The sequence below is a fragment of the Telopea speciosissima genome, chromosome 8, assembly GCF_018873765.1.
Source record: "Telopea speciosissima isolate NSW1024214 ecotype Mountain lineage chromosome 8, Tspe_v1, whole genome shotgun sequence".
NCBI lineage: Eukaryota > Viridiplantae > Streptophyta > Magnoliopsida > Proteales > Proteaceae > Telopea > Telopea speciosissima.
This window is the reverse complement of record NC_057923.1, coordinates 48,789,021-48,803,948: the sequence shown is the minus strand read 5'-3', so window position 1 is coordinate 48,803,948 and position 14,928 is coordinate 48,789,021. Positions and strand designations below refer to the sequence as shown.

The 14,928-nt window shown below is 37.4% G+C and overlaps 1 protein-coding gene across 1 annotated transcript; it reads right to left on the bottom strand.

Annotated features, from left to right (window-relative positions):
- Positions 1–1,070: 1,070 nt before the first annotated feature.
- LOC122671875 (arginyl-tRNA--protein transferase 2-like) lies at positions 1,071–14,274 on the bottom strand. Its single transcript, XM_043869339.1, has 6 exons — positions 14,045–14,274; positions 11,156–11,194; positions 6,768–6,918; positions 4,693–5,838; positions 1,768–2,080; positions 1,071–1,357 (listed from the first exon to the last, which is right to left on the bottom strand). Exons 1-6 carry the CDS (start codon positions 14,187–14,189, stop codon positions 1,235–1,237), a joined length of 1,917 nt encoding a protein of 638 aa, XP_043725274.1. The 5' UTR covers positions 14,190–14,274; the 3' UTR covers positions 1,071–1,234.
- Positions 14,275–14,928: the final 654 nt, after the last annotated feature.

The window sequence follows — 14,928 nt, the reverse complement described above, 5'->3', positions numbered from 1 at the left end:
AAAAATTTGGTGGCAACTGCTTTATGGAAAAGGGTTTTTGAGTTGGAGTCATTTTAAATCTATTTGGAGCAATATATCCTCTATGGTTGGTTGGAAAGAGATGAAAAATAATGTAAAACTAAATTATTAAAACAAAAAGCGGGGAAATTGTTCTCTGCAGCTACGCCCAGACACATAGGGTGGCAAAATGACCGCCCACCCCCTTGAATGGCCGATATGACCGTCACATCCCGCCCCATGTGTTTGGGCGCAGCCTGACCCGGTGCTCTCCCAGACAGATAACATGCCCCCACAACACCCCCCCCCCCAAAAAAAATAATAATAATAAATAAAAAATTAGCCACATCTCTCAGTCTTTGCGATTTTTTATTTTGTTAATACTTCTCTGCTAAAATTCAAGCAATTTGGTGGGAAAAAATTGAATAAAAAAACATTTCTACATTCATTATGTCGCCATTGATGACAAAGGCAGGCATCTTGGTAATTAAACACCCACGGCCAAAAGTACAGGTGCTGTTTCTGTTCTCATGATTGGACCTGTTTCTACATGGGGAAGATGGTCGACTGAGATGTTAGATGTTTAATGAAGGTCGCTCCATTGTGACCTAGTGGTGGTGAGTTCGAATCTGAAAATAACCACTACGTGAAATGGGGGTAAGGCTGTGTACATAATTACCTTCCCTAGACCCCGCAGTGGTGGGAGCCCTTTTTTTCAGACGCAATGAATTGGTTGATCACTTCTGTGTTTGAGTAGCTAATGGCTAAGCTATGCTTTTTTGCCCACAATTTTCTGATGAAAAACAGCAGAAAAAGAGAACCCATTGGGTAGCTTTCCTATTTTAAAGCTCCCATGTTCCAGTGCTTTCCTTGGTTAACCAAGCTCAGTATTGTGGAAAAGCTGAATCATTTGAAACTGGACCTCCACACGCATACTCAGAAACATAGTTGAATGATGCTACATTTATCATTCAGAGCATCAGCCATCTCCTCGGCCGGCATAGCTCCTCCTTTCTGTCAACTTTTCTACCTTTACTGACCTAGTTCTTGGAATCAATCAATTCAGAGATGAAAGGCCAGAACCCATGCAAGACTTTATACCTTTCGCTCATAAAATCAAACATGAAAACATATATATGAGGATCATATGAACCTCATTTTGAACCCAAATCGAACAGAATAATCCCCATCAGAAGGATTAAATAACATCTCCACACTGTTTTCCCCTATAGCCTTCTCAGAACCACTCAGCCAAGTTATAAACAATGTGCTTCGAGAGTGTGGGGCCCACCAATTTGATGTATCTATGCAACTCAAGTTCTAAGTATCTCCTTTCAGCAGGATTGAATGCTTGCAGATCCTTCACACAGGAAATGAGGTACAAAATATTAAAGAGTTTAAATGATAACAACCCACACACAAGGCATGATCTGTATTTGATACACTGAAGGGTCCCACACTCAATACACTTCAGAAACAACACATAAGTTTAACAACTCTAGCTAGCTACATAAAGCCTGATTCTTTTTGGCCAATAATTATTTCTTTTCATGAAAGGATGTGATGCATTAGAAAAGAAGTTGATGATGGGGCAGTTAAGATGAAAGACTAGAAATCAGAAAACAAGTAATGAAGAAGAAAACCACCCTACAATAAGAGAAATCCCTACACACAAATCAGTAAGGAACCCCTTGCAGAAACAGTAGTTGATGGTTTCTAGTTATAAATGTACCACAGCATCAATTATTGACATATAATGGATATCCATACCTTGAATCTCAGACGTGAGCCCTTTAACTCTATCAAAACATTGCTCGCAGCATCAGCAACCTTTAGTTCATCTGATGTTAGATCACTTGTTTCTGGACCTGAGTCATTGTCAGCGCCAACAAAAGCAGGTTCAACCATTTCTACATCTTCACTGTCAATGTCACTCTGGTCATCTTGACCAAAATCATCATGAGGTTCAACAGAATTTCCTGGAACCTTTCGTGACTCATCAATTTGTGTAGTGGCAAAATCTGATAAGACAACATATGGCCTTTTATCAAGTAAAGGCCTTGCAATATCAAATGGGATCCACCTGGACAACACATCAAAGATTCAGTCACAAACAAATTTAGACTGGAGTCAAATACAGCTCAAGAACAATATAGTTGTAGAAGAAGTTAGTTTTTCAACTAGTTGGTTTCCAAAGCTAGTGGTGTCAACCTGTCGGATATGGTCGTTTCGGTCAGGCCTTTAATCAATCCGGCACATTTGAGGTCCATGACCAAAACCAACAATTCATGTAATCAGTCTGCATAGAGCCCAAATCGAGACTAGGGTGTAATCGATCTCAGGCCAATTGGTCTATCATCAGGCCAGGCCAGAATTTTTCTTTTGGTCCAAGCACTTTATCACAGTTTATTTTTGAATTTCCAGGAGGGGAAAACTGTAATAATAATAAAAATATCAGGGCATTTGGGAAGAGAAACTATTGGAAGTCTGAAAGCACAATTTATTATTTACTTAATAGTATTATGTATAAGGTGCATCTTGTTGTCACCAAGTAGGTGAACTAAAAAGTTGTAACCTTACTTTTTTGCCTATTGTCTTACTTTTTTACCCATTGTCTTATTCTCAAAAGTTATTTAATGCAGGGGTAATCTTGTCATTTCACATTGATAATGACAACCTTTGAAAATGACATAATAATGAGTCACTTTCAACTTATTTTGATAACCCTTTTTTACCTTTGACTAAAACAACTTCTGAGAATAAGACAAGGGACAAAACTATAAGGTTATATATATATATATATTAATAAGAAAATTAAAATGATTTTATACGGGTCTGTTTCCAACCAACTGATTTGAAAAATGTTACATCTACCAAAATCGAAACTGGTTCGTTTAATACAAGACTGGTATGTTTCCTACTAAGAGTCCAATACTATAATATAAAAGTCTATTGCTGGACCAAAAGAGACTGATTCTGATTCTATCATGTTCTAGCTCTCCCGATCTTCTCTATCTCCCTCGTCTCCACTGTCCTTCTCTTCTCCCTCCTCTTCTCTTCTTCTTCACAGGTTCTGGTTGTTGAGATCAGGTTTTGTCACATGGTATCAAGGCTATGAAAAAGAAAAAGGAAAAGAAGATAAAAAACTGCTATGAAACTCTAATTGGAAAAAAAAAAAAAAACTAGGATTTCTTACGGTTTTTTTTCATAAAGATTAATCGTGCTTCTTTCCTCTGTTGTTCATATTTTTGTGATTAAAACTGAAGTAAAACCACAAATAACCAAAACCAGAGAAGAAGACATGAGAGGAGGAAGAAGGGAGACCATGAGGATGGAAGAGGCTGTGCGATAGTAACTGAATGAATTACCGTCAAGCACAACTCTTATTTATAAAACTTTAAATTACAATCATAATATGAACCAACCTTTTAGGTAGCTAATCCTAAGATGTCCCAGCTACTATATGAAACTATTCCTAGTTACAATAGGAAAGAATAAAGTACGGGCACAATCATCCCATGGTAGTGAGGTCTATGGGCACCATAGACCTCTAACCGATATACACACTCTAGCACTCCCCCTCAAGCTGGAAAATATATATCTCTCATATCCAACACGGAACAACCATCAACAAATGCAGGTCAAAAACAGCATTTATAAACATATCACCAAGTTGATTGCTGGAGTTGACAAACGGAATTTAAATAAGCTTTTGCATGATTGCATTTCTCATAAAATGACAATCAACCTCAATATGTTTGGTTCGTTCATGAAAAAATGGATTGTTAGCAACATAAATTGCAACTTGATCATCATAATACATCTTCATTGGTTGAGAAACAGAGAACCCCAACTCTTGTAGCAGAGACTTCAGCTCAGCTGCAGTATGAGGGACAGAGGGACAGAGAAAGGAGACTACAATCTCAACTTTCAAAAACCAACCTTTTCAATTCATTCATCAACCATCTGGAGGTTGTGCCTCTTACTATATATTTATAAATAAGTGTCCATGCATGATTGGTATTGGAGTGACCTGGACAGGATTAAACATTAAATAAAAGCAATTAAACAGAAAAGAACTGTAAAAATTCCGATCCAAAGTCTATGGAAGTACTCTACTCTATTGGGAAACTTAATAATAAAGAAAGAAAAAATCTAAACTAGCGTAACTAACTACATGGGAGTTTCTTTAGTGACACAACCAGTTAATCTAAAAATAAATAACAAAATAAAATAAACCAATGCACCCCATGTCTGGACTTTGGAGATTAGGTTCCTAAAATTTAGGAAAACTATAATTGCAAGCATCTTGGAGATAAGATTCCTATTTCCTGAAATCCTGAACCCGTAAGCAAGCTTTAAACCTCTTCAAATGAGTCACACAAATCCTGGTTTTAAGGAATCTAGAAATACGAGTCACAAGCTACTTAAAATCTTCAATGGGCCCCACAATTCCTGGTTTCCAGGTTTGAGCCTTCCTTGGGCCATGGGCTTGGTTTTGAATCAGAAAGCTGACTCAAAACCAGAACCGTAATCATGTTGTAACATTAACTGCAGATTGTAATAAAATAAGAGTGATAATTTGCATTTCATTTCAAAATGTGTCTATAAAACTCTATATTATTCGGGTGTCAGCCACCTATTTGTGAGGCTGTGACTACAGCTAAGTGCTATAGTAAAAGGAAGGAAACTCACTGGTAACGTAGAGGGCAAAGAAGCTCTGGTGGACGATATGCTGCCTTGTATCTCATCTTGCCACATGAGTGAATATAATAGCCAAGATAGTAGTATTGAAGGCTAGGACAATGGACCTGGTTCTCTTTTACCCAACCTATTTCTTGCAGAGCTGAATATTTACCCAGTGATAGAAAGGCAAGGTCAGGATCCCAGAACATATACTTACTTGAGAGACACCTTGGAAGGATATCCACTACACCAACCGCAACTAGGCGCCCATCAATCACATATTGCTGATGGAAAGAGCCAAATCCACAAGGTGGAACTGTACCATCACCAGAATGCGGAACAAACACTAAGGGAGTGTCAACCAGAAACCTTCTGTATGAACTTTCCATGACTTTATCAGGTGAATCTTTATGCACTTTAATTTGGTATCTTCTGTACAAAGCATATTCTTCCGGATCAAAACTAGACCTTTTCAATCGGATCTCAAGCTTCCGTCTTGACTGGGGACATTCCCTGTTCTTCTGGATATAGCTATGTTTACTTCCACTGACTTTAGGTGATTGGCCAATGGCATTATCCATCGCAGTCCCCTCACCTGAAGAAGCTTGTCTTGTAGCAGAATAAAAGTTAATATGCCCAATGCAGGCTCTGATTGACAAACCAGAAAATTCTCCAAGTTGATTTAAAGAACATGCCAGCATTTCTGCAATAGTATTGGGTGAAAGGTCAATAGTACAACCATTTTCATTTGTGCCATTTATCAATGGTCCTAACACATTATTCTTCTCCAATTGCACAGACTGCCTTAGGGTTGCTGCTATCTGAAATGAAATGTTGCTAGTGTACAACAAATCTTCAGATCCTTCAATTAGCTTCTTTTTGGTTTGTATGACCTTTTTCACAGAAGCCTTTGGTAGTTGAATATTAGAAATGAATTCCTCACTCACAGCACACGCATGCACCGCATTATCAATTTGGTTAGACAAAAGTTGCATATATTCTTCTTCTTTGTCATTCTCCTTGTAATTACCACCAGAAGCTGCCTTTGTTATAGAACTTGAAGCCTCATTACTGGCCAAGCTGCATGAAGCCTTAGCAGTACTTTGCTCTTCTGTCAACGTAGGTCTTTTAACATCTAACGTGCCATCCAGAAATCTAGACATTAGTTTTATTACCATATCAGCAATCTACACAAGGAGGACGTCTTAAATACTTTTGGGCGTAATTAGAAACAATTTGACAGCATCAAATGAATCCATGCAGGTCTATGCAGGAGGAATTCATTATTTCAGTTCCTGGCTAGGAAATCTCTTACATTAAAAATCAATCAAACAGTATTGGTGTTGGAAATGTGACCATCAAATCCATTTTATGTGCTCTAATTCATATAAATTTGCATGACATAATGGGCCTTGGTCGTCCTTAGCTTTTAACTTATAATCGTTCACAACTATGGACAGAAGTGGACTCCGCCCCGTTCATATGGTCACCACACTGTGTGTTCTTAGGAATGAAGATTCCAGGACATAAGTGCGAGTGTACATACTGTGTGTACATTAAACCGGATCATACGAGAATTTCGCATGTGTTATTATCAGTTGATTTGGAACGAAATTCTCTTACGTAGAATAAGTTTATATTCCCTTGTCTTGGGGGTCCTTATCAATGCAGACACACATTGCGAATACTGCAGCACCAACGGTTGACGACACCCTAACTATATATCGGTGTACTGGATTTGCATTGATTGACCGTAGTCGAAAGAGATGCCCACAATGGAATCCACCTCTCTCTCTCTCTCTCTCTCTCTCAAGATCCACAAAGGGTTATGATGACAACATTGGCCAATTTAAATATAGGAGACCTCCTAGGTTCCACAAAGCTTAAACCTTGCAGCTTGCTAGATCATCAAGAGTTCCATAATAAACTAATCCAAAAACAATTAAAAATCTTAAATACACAAGAGCATGGGATTTTCTTCTGATTATCTTAACACTCAGAAGAAGAGAGGAGGAATAGGATTTAATATGCAAAGGAGGCTGGCTGCATCACAAAGGTTAAAGAAAAAAAGTCAACCAAGGTACCTTTGCATTCGTCGAGATACCCGAAGTTGCTCTTTAGAAGGAACAAAGTCACCTGCCTTCAAACGGATAGTATAGGAGGGGCAGCAAGTCCTTTCCATCTCAGGTTTGTAAAGGAAACAACCAGATCTCCTCCAGCCCCGATCGAGAAGATCTAGTAAAAAGAATACAAAGCATTGAAAGCAAGTAACAGGGTAATCAAGAATTTATAGCATGCTAGATGTATAATGACTCATTGCTGAGGGTTTCTTGCTTATGTACTAAAGTAAAAACAGAGAACAAAATAATCTTTTCTCCTCATTTGATAGAACTATTTCTTACTAATCAATACCCATCAATTGCATATACAAACAGTCACACATAGCTACAGTGACGAAAAAAATACTAAACAATTGTCAGTTTGTCACATAACTAAAAAGGCAGCACAAGAAAATGCAAATGGGACATCATATTACCAAGCAAAGCAAATAATGAACTATTCTTTCTTTGAAATATTCTTTTTTATTCTTTATTTTATTTATTTATTATTATAATTATGTTATTTGCTGATCGTTTAATCTTTTCGTTGGTAAACCAAAGCCCAAATAAAAGAGATTAGCCTTTTTACATTGCTAGTTCAAACTTCAAAGTCCAGATGAAGTCGAAGGATAGCTACAAGTTAGCAAGTGGCAACAAGCACAGAACCTTCCCAAATCCATCACATGAGTTCAGCTGATTCAGGAAAAACTAAATCACTAATGCATTACTGGAGAGGCACTACAGGAAGTTGATGAACTGGTTCAAGTCATAATTGTGTGAATCATACACTAAGAAAATTGTCCTAATCTTTTCCAGTTTGATAGCACATATAATGGTAGCCCAACCGCTTCAAATTTTCAAGATAGCATACTTCATGGCATCTAAAACTTGTTTTCCTTCAACAAAGAACCTTGGAGAGGCAACAGAATGAAGATCCAAGTCCTCGTACCATCACACCTTTGGCAGACAGCAAGGTTGTTTTCACTCTTTTGGTGAAGGTTTGAGGTTTCTCAGGAAATCTATACAATTGCTATGTTCTTAGTCCCTATCCAATTTTTTAGCTTTAATAACATCTTTTTTTTTTAAGAAGAAGAAGAAAAGGTAACACAGATTGCATTAATGATTGCAAAAACAAGCAGCCTGTATGCTCTGGTGCTTTAATTGTCATTAGCATCAATAAGATATCTCATTTATTCTATTTTTCCAGACATTGTTGGATACATCCACTTGCTTTTATGAATAAATTCTTTACAAGTAAATTTGATCAAAGTTCGAAGTGTCATTGTTGGAAAATATAGTTGGCGAGAAATGGCGATTGAAAAGGGAATTCAAAGCCAAGTGAATGAAGCAGAGAGGAGATTCAGGTGTTCTGCAACCAACAAACTCCACTACAACAGGGTAAATTCTATAAGATGGATACAATATTAGCAATGCTTGATGGAACAATGTCCACAATAAAGAGAACATAAAACGAGTGCAGCTGAGCTCTGGATTTCAAGATGGATGAGTGGCAAGTCTATATACATTAGGATCAGAAGCAAATAAATTCAAGACAAAGTAGGATTAGCACCAATATCTTCATGGAAGAATGATTTGAAACTCAATAGTTGACTTGGGCATACTTGCATGACACTAAACGAAAAACTGGAGTTCTATGACAATTGAAAAGGGTTAACGAGTTGCTCCAATTTAGTTGATGAAGAAATTGGTCCTATTTAGTTGAAATAGTAGCATCAAGGACCACCACTCCTATCAGTCTTAATTTATCATCCAGTGGAGAGTCTCAAGTATGTACCAGCATTTAAGAGAAGTAGAAGGAAGAAACTGAAGATTCCTGGTTGTACCATTTAAAAGTGGGTTCCCTTCAGAAAATGGTACCCTGTCAGCTTTTCCCAACTCTACCATATCACATTGTATGCAACTGAAAACTTCTCTAGCCAAACCAAAACAAAGCCAATTAAAAATGTTCAGACCAAAGTGCTGTAATCCATCACACTCACCGTCAAATTACAGATTGACAATCTGAGAGCATGAATAAACAAATCCACTATTTCCCCAAACCACACACATGCTGAAAGTTTGAATTTTCAAGCTAATGGATGTTCACAGAAGTCATCCCCGGTCATCAGTAACTCAGTTCACATTAGAAATTTTAACAATAAATCTCCAATCGTAGAAAAGTGAAGAGCTTATAACTAGCAAATTTATAGAATACAATAACCTGTTAAAAGAAAATAAGAACCCAAAAAAAAAATATACATCCTACATTAAAAAATAGAAAGGTATTATCAATGATGCCCTTACTAATACTAAAATCTCATCAATTGAACTCAGTGATGTAGGGGTTAGGAGGTCTTTTGTAGAAATTTGTACTCTTCTTTCTTACATATATTTTTCTTTACTAGTAGTAATAAGCTAGGTGATGCAGTAGCACTTTTCAAACCCGTTTGAGAGCCCAGATGGAGATGAACTAGGTCCAAATTTAGTTTTGATCCAGTAGGATATGTAGTCTATTTACTTGGGTTATTCTTGTAAGTGGCACTTTAATTTTATGAGGGGATTTTAGATTGGGTTGCATACCGTACGTGATAGAATTTGATTTTGCTTCTATTTTAGTTTTAGACTACAATTAAGAAACTTCTATTTTCTTGCTTTCTTTTTCTTTATATATATTTATATATTATCAGCATGTAACCATCAATTTAGTAGATTGAATAATGGATTGAAGGTTTCGTTTGCGTGTGCCCTGCGTAGCTTGGTCCTTTACTTCTTTCCTCTCTTCTCTCTATCCTCTCTCCCTCTATCCTCTATCGAACCACCTTTCTCCCCTTCCTTACAGCAATTCTATTCATTCTAATTTCTTCCTTATTTCTCTATTCTTCTATTCTATTGATCTGCTCTTTCCATCTTCTATTCTGCCATTGATAATCTGCCTTCTCTTTGTTACGGCTACCACAGGTACTGTTTGGCTATACTCTTGGGTCTGAGACGACGACCGGCGGACCTACCATACCAGTTGCTTTAAGCCTGAGATTCTGGGTGTGAGATCTTGATGTAAATTGGCTGTCTAAAACCAGCTGCAGGAGTAGCCATTGGGTAGGTGTAGGGGAATCCCCATACCAGCAGCAACCGTGGGCTGAAGTTAGGATTTTATTTGGTATTTTTTTTTAGTTAGTCTTTTATTGAATTGTAATTCTAAGTGGGATTCCTAATGCAAGTTTGAATCCTAGTTAGAAGTCCGAGTTAGTATTCCTAGTTCTGTTTTGAGTCATAGTTAGAGTTTGTTTTCTTTCAGCCATAAGGCTATAAATGTGTAAGAGCTCCAATTGAGCCCCCACGATTTAATGAATAAGAATTTCGCTTCTGCAATTGTCATTGTCCTAAGATAGGCTGTGAGGGTGAGATACACAGGCTGAGATAGCCTTCACTGCCTCTCTCCATCGATCTGCATTCAAGGTTCATTATAGTTCAGTTCTGCCCTTGCCGATATCTTGAAGACTCTCCCCCAGCTGCTGATTTCTGCTGCAAGGTTCAAGAATCTCTCAGTCAACAATAAGTTCATACCCCCCATCCCCAAACCCTTTTTCTCCCAAACCTCTAGACCAAACCTTAACATTCCCCCATACTCGAACATCATTCCCCATACCCCAAATCCTGCCCAGATCAAACTAACCACCAGAATTCACTCAAACTTGAACCGAGTACCCCTCCCACCATTAGGGAAACTCGACCCAAGCCCCTGCCCTAAAATCCAACCTAAACCCTAGATTCCCTCTTCTTCCACTTTCCCAAAACCCAGAACCCAAACCTAATTCATTTCTCACTCTAGTTTACACATCCAACCTCCACAAAACATCTCAGGACCTTCACTGGAAGGCTTCCCTACACCAACTTACCCTAACCCTGTAACCAAACCCTATGTTCCATCTAACCCTAACCCTAATATCATAATTTCACCTATTTGACCTAGCCAATTTCCCTAATCCATAGCAGATCCTGGTTATTGGTTCTAGTTGGTCTCCTACCCATCTAGAATTACATTAGATCTTCAACCTCAGGTGACCAAAGCCCCTCAAGCCCCAGCACTTAAGCCCCCTTCTGCTGTGAGATACTCCTGTGAGTTCATATTTGAGCTTGCAACTATCGCCGGTTCTTGCTTCAGAGATTTTTAACTAGCTCTCAGGCCACTCCTCTTATAAACTTGGAGATATTTACAGAAATTGCCATCAAACTTATTCTTTGAGTTGTTTAGAGTTTGGGTGGGCCCACAAGTGATCCAAACCGGGTTTTTTTCTTAACCCTGAATTGCATCACTAAGTTATTGCCTGTACATATAGAACATATGTAGCAACTTGAAGCCTTAAAATACCAACCTTGGTAGTCATCTACAGTAATGCTATGAGACCTTAAACCTGCAAAATATTCAAAAAAAATATCAGGTGCGAGACAAAACGGTGTAGTGAAAAAAAAAAATGAAAACAGCCAACAGATACAAGTAGATATTGATCCTGAAACAAGCTATAATTGTCTAATTGCAATATATAGATAAAACAAACACACTAACGGCAGAACTATCAGATCTAGGATGCTCGTCCTCTAGTATCCTAATGTACAATGTGAAAATATTCACTTATTTATTGGGGATAAAATTTTATATCCTTCAACTCAAATATAAAATTGTTTTACTCCCTCCATCCCACGTTAACTGTCTTCTTTGACAAATCCCTTAGTTTCAGGAATGGTTAAGTTAAAGCATAAAAACCTCTTATTTCTCAATATTGCCCTTTCCATTACTTATTTAAGCTCTCTTCAAGTTGAGTAATAAGTGAATCTGGTAATTTTCAAGGCGGCTAAATGGTAAATTTCCAGGAAAGTCATGATGTAATTTGTGAGATGAACAAAGAATTTGGGACACAGCCAAAAATGGGAAGGAGGATTGTCTTTGCAGGCAGGAGGGAGTATGTTGGAGACTTATGCAAGATCATATAATAACTCATCCAAAAAAAAAAAATCTAATATTCTTTCACAAAAACTGACTTGGGTTGAATAGTCAGGAAAAACAAGGGCTTATGATTTGATGGACGTCATGGCCCCAGATAGAGTGGAATTGTGAAATAAGATTCATCAAGCTAACCTTGAGTAGTTGGGTTAAGGATTGCTAGAGTTGTTTAACAGACCATTTATTCATTTATTCTCCGATTGAATGTGAACATATAAAAATGGAGGTGCCTTTATAATGAATTAAGACAATTGAGAACTGTAACAATCTGATTCAGATGACAAATTCATCAAACTTTGAAGGTTTATGCATAACAGAAACCTCAATATTTAATAGATTCGAGTCCAAGCCATATAAGTGACAAGGTTTATTACCTTATTTATATGGAAATAATATAATGACTTGATGAGGAGTTGTAACAAGTTAGAGAGGGAGAGAGAAATTATCAATAATATGGCAATAGAGGGACCTGAAACAACCTCAGCATTTAATACATTTGAGTTGACAGCTGGACAAGAATTGGTGCACAATTATTAGAAGAAAATTAAGGAGAAATGAAGTCACGGCTAATTAGACATGAGGTAGATAAGAAAATTGTAAACTAAACACAAAAGAAGATGGACATTAGGCTGATGGAACCAGCATTGTGCTAAGAAATCATAAGATTTATACATTTATCAAAAAGAATATAATCATAAATATTTCTATACAATGGAAGAAAAATATCATAGGAGAAGTTGTGAGAAAGGACATGCATAGTCTAGGTCTCGTGCCATGTATGACCTCGGATAGAGCCTATTGGAGGGCAAGGATCCATGCAGCAGACCCTATTTAGCTGAGATTCTCCTGACTTGATGGGCTGTGCCTCTTTCCTCTTTCACTGTTCTTGTATTTACCTTTGTTCATTTGTCATTTGTCATTTTTCACTTCTCATCTCATTTTCCCATTCTTCTCTTTCACTTCGCAGTTTTTACCTACTTTGTTTGATTGGATCCATGTAGCCGACCCCATTAAGTTGGGATAAGGCAGAGTTTGTTGTTGCTGTTGGAAGAAAAATATCAACCCCAAGTGTAATCACGCATGACTATTTCAAGATCTAATTTCCAAATCCTGAATGATACTCCAACCAGCCAATAATAATTAATAGACCTACCAATAAGCTGGCATTAAAATCTGATCATTCCAATTCCAAATTGAATATTGACCACTTGGAAACCACCCAATTGACAGCAAATGTTTAACAATTAGCAGGTCTCTATCAGGAACAGAACCCAACACCCACCTTGCACTCACCAAATTTTCCTAAGCTTCAAATATGTAGAGAAAATCATAGGCACCTCAATACAAAAAATCACAAAACAATTACAAGATCAGATGGTACGAAGAGCCATATCAATTAAGCCAGTCTCTGCTGTCACAGTTTTCAACAGCTTCTCGGAACTTTGTGATCTATCAGAGCATTGAATTTGCACAAAAAAGAAATTTAGTATATTATGCAACATTAAGATGATAGAAAGTGACTTACAATTATACACATTTGGCACTCTCCAGCCCTTTCTGGGCACTCCATCAGCACATCTTTGGGATAAGGATCTAAGGATGCAACATCAACAAAGCCACTAATTATTTGTACTCAAAGGTCCACTGAGAAGGCCTTTTACAAGTATTGTGTTATGTAATCTCACCAGAAGAGAAATGTAAGAAACTGTCTGTTTCAGTGCAGTAAAAAGGGGGAAAAAAGAAAATAGACAAGACATCCTAACTCCCCCCCCCCCTGGGTTTGGTATTAGCAGGAATGCAGGACACCAACTCCAACTCCATGTACTTAAAAATTTAGACTTATTCATTAATTCCAGAAAAACTAGAGCCAAATTTGTAGGATCAGCAGCCAATTATTGCCCAGAGACAGGTTTTATTCCCAGATTTAGTGTGCAGGAATAAATTTTTTTTTTTTTTTTGTTAATTCCAATCGAACTGTTTACACAAATATCTTATTACATATCCAAAGCTAAGTTCTTCAGAAAAGTGAAAACATCAGTTCCCCTCCATTAAGAGCTGCCAGGATACCTACGGATTGAATTAAGGTGATAGGCTTGCAAACTTCATAAAGAAAATGAACACAAAAAGAAAAGTCTCCTTTTTTCTCTTTTCCATGTTCTCACTATAACCATATAACATATGAGTGGTATTAAACAATACAGAGAAAAACAATTCAATTTAAATCCAAGTTAAATCGACATAATCAGGTTGAGAGGGAGCGTACCGTGAGAAACACGAGTTAGTCCACCAGATTTGCAATAACCGCAAGAGTTCCTATACTTTCCAACATCAACAACGATGCTTTCACCTCTACTGCTGCTTCGGCTACCACTACTGTTGGCCTCGTTGTTTCTAATGTTCTTCGCCATTACCAGACATTCAGGTCGTGTGATCAGAAGCACACTCAATATTATAGAATTTGGGGCTCTCTTTGTTAATTGGACCTGACGTACGACGATGACCTGCAAAAGTAGGACGCTCGAAGGCTCTTGACGATAAACGGTGAAGATCTCTCTCTCTCTCTCTCTCTCTCTCTCTCTCTCTCACACTTCTTCGACTTAAACTAAACCTGTACCGAAAAAAAACTTAAACTAAACAGTAAACACTGTTTCAGATGAGTTGAGAAAAGCCAGCCAACGTTCCACAAATCCACCCCAAATGCAACTAAAAGAATTTAATTAATTTCTACCAAAAAAAAGGAATTTAATTAATAATGAATGAATAAGTAAATAAAATCTTTTCTCCAAAATAAATAAAATACGGGTAACGGTGGCAAAATCAAATCGAAACCGTTTATCGAAATCAAATCAAACCGTTTTAAAATTGAGATCCTTTAATTAAACAGTTTAATCGAATGGGTCCATTTAACATTCTTAGATGTATAAAAATTGCCTAAATAAAACGAAAATCATTTACCAAAATCGAACCGAATCGATTATGCCGAAATCATGAAACCGTTTAATAAGTGTTTTGTTTATGGTTTTAAAATTGGGAGACCGTTTAATTAAATGATTTAAATTGAATCGGACTGTTTAACCGAAACCGAACCAGTTAACACCCTTAGACCTACGAAAAAAACACAACACCGGCAAATCAAAAAGTGTGAAA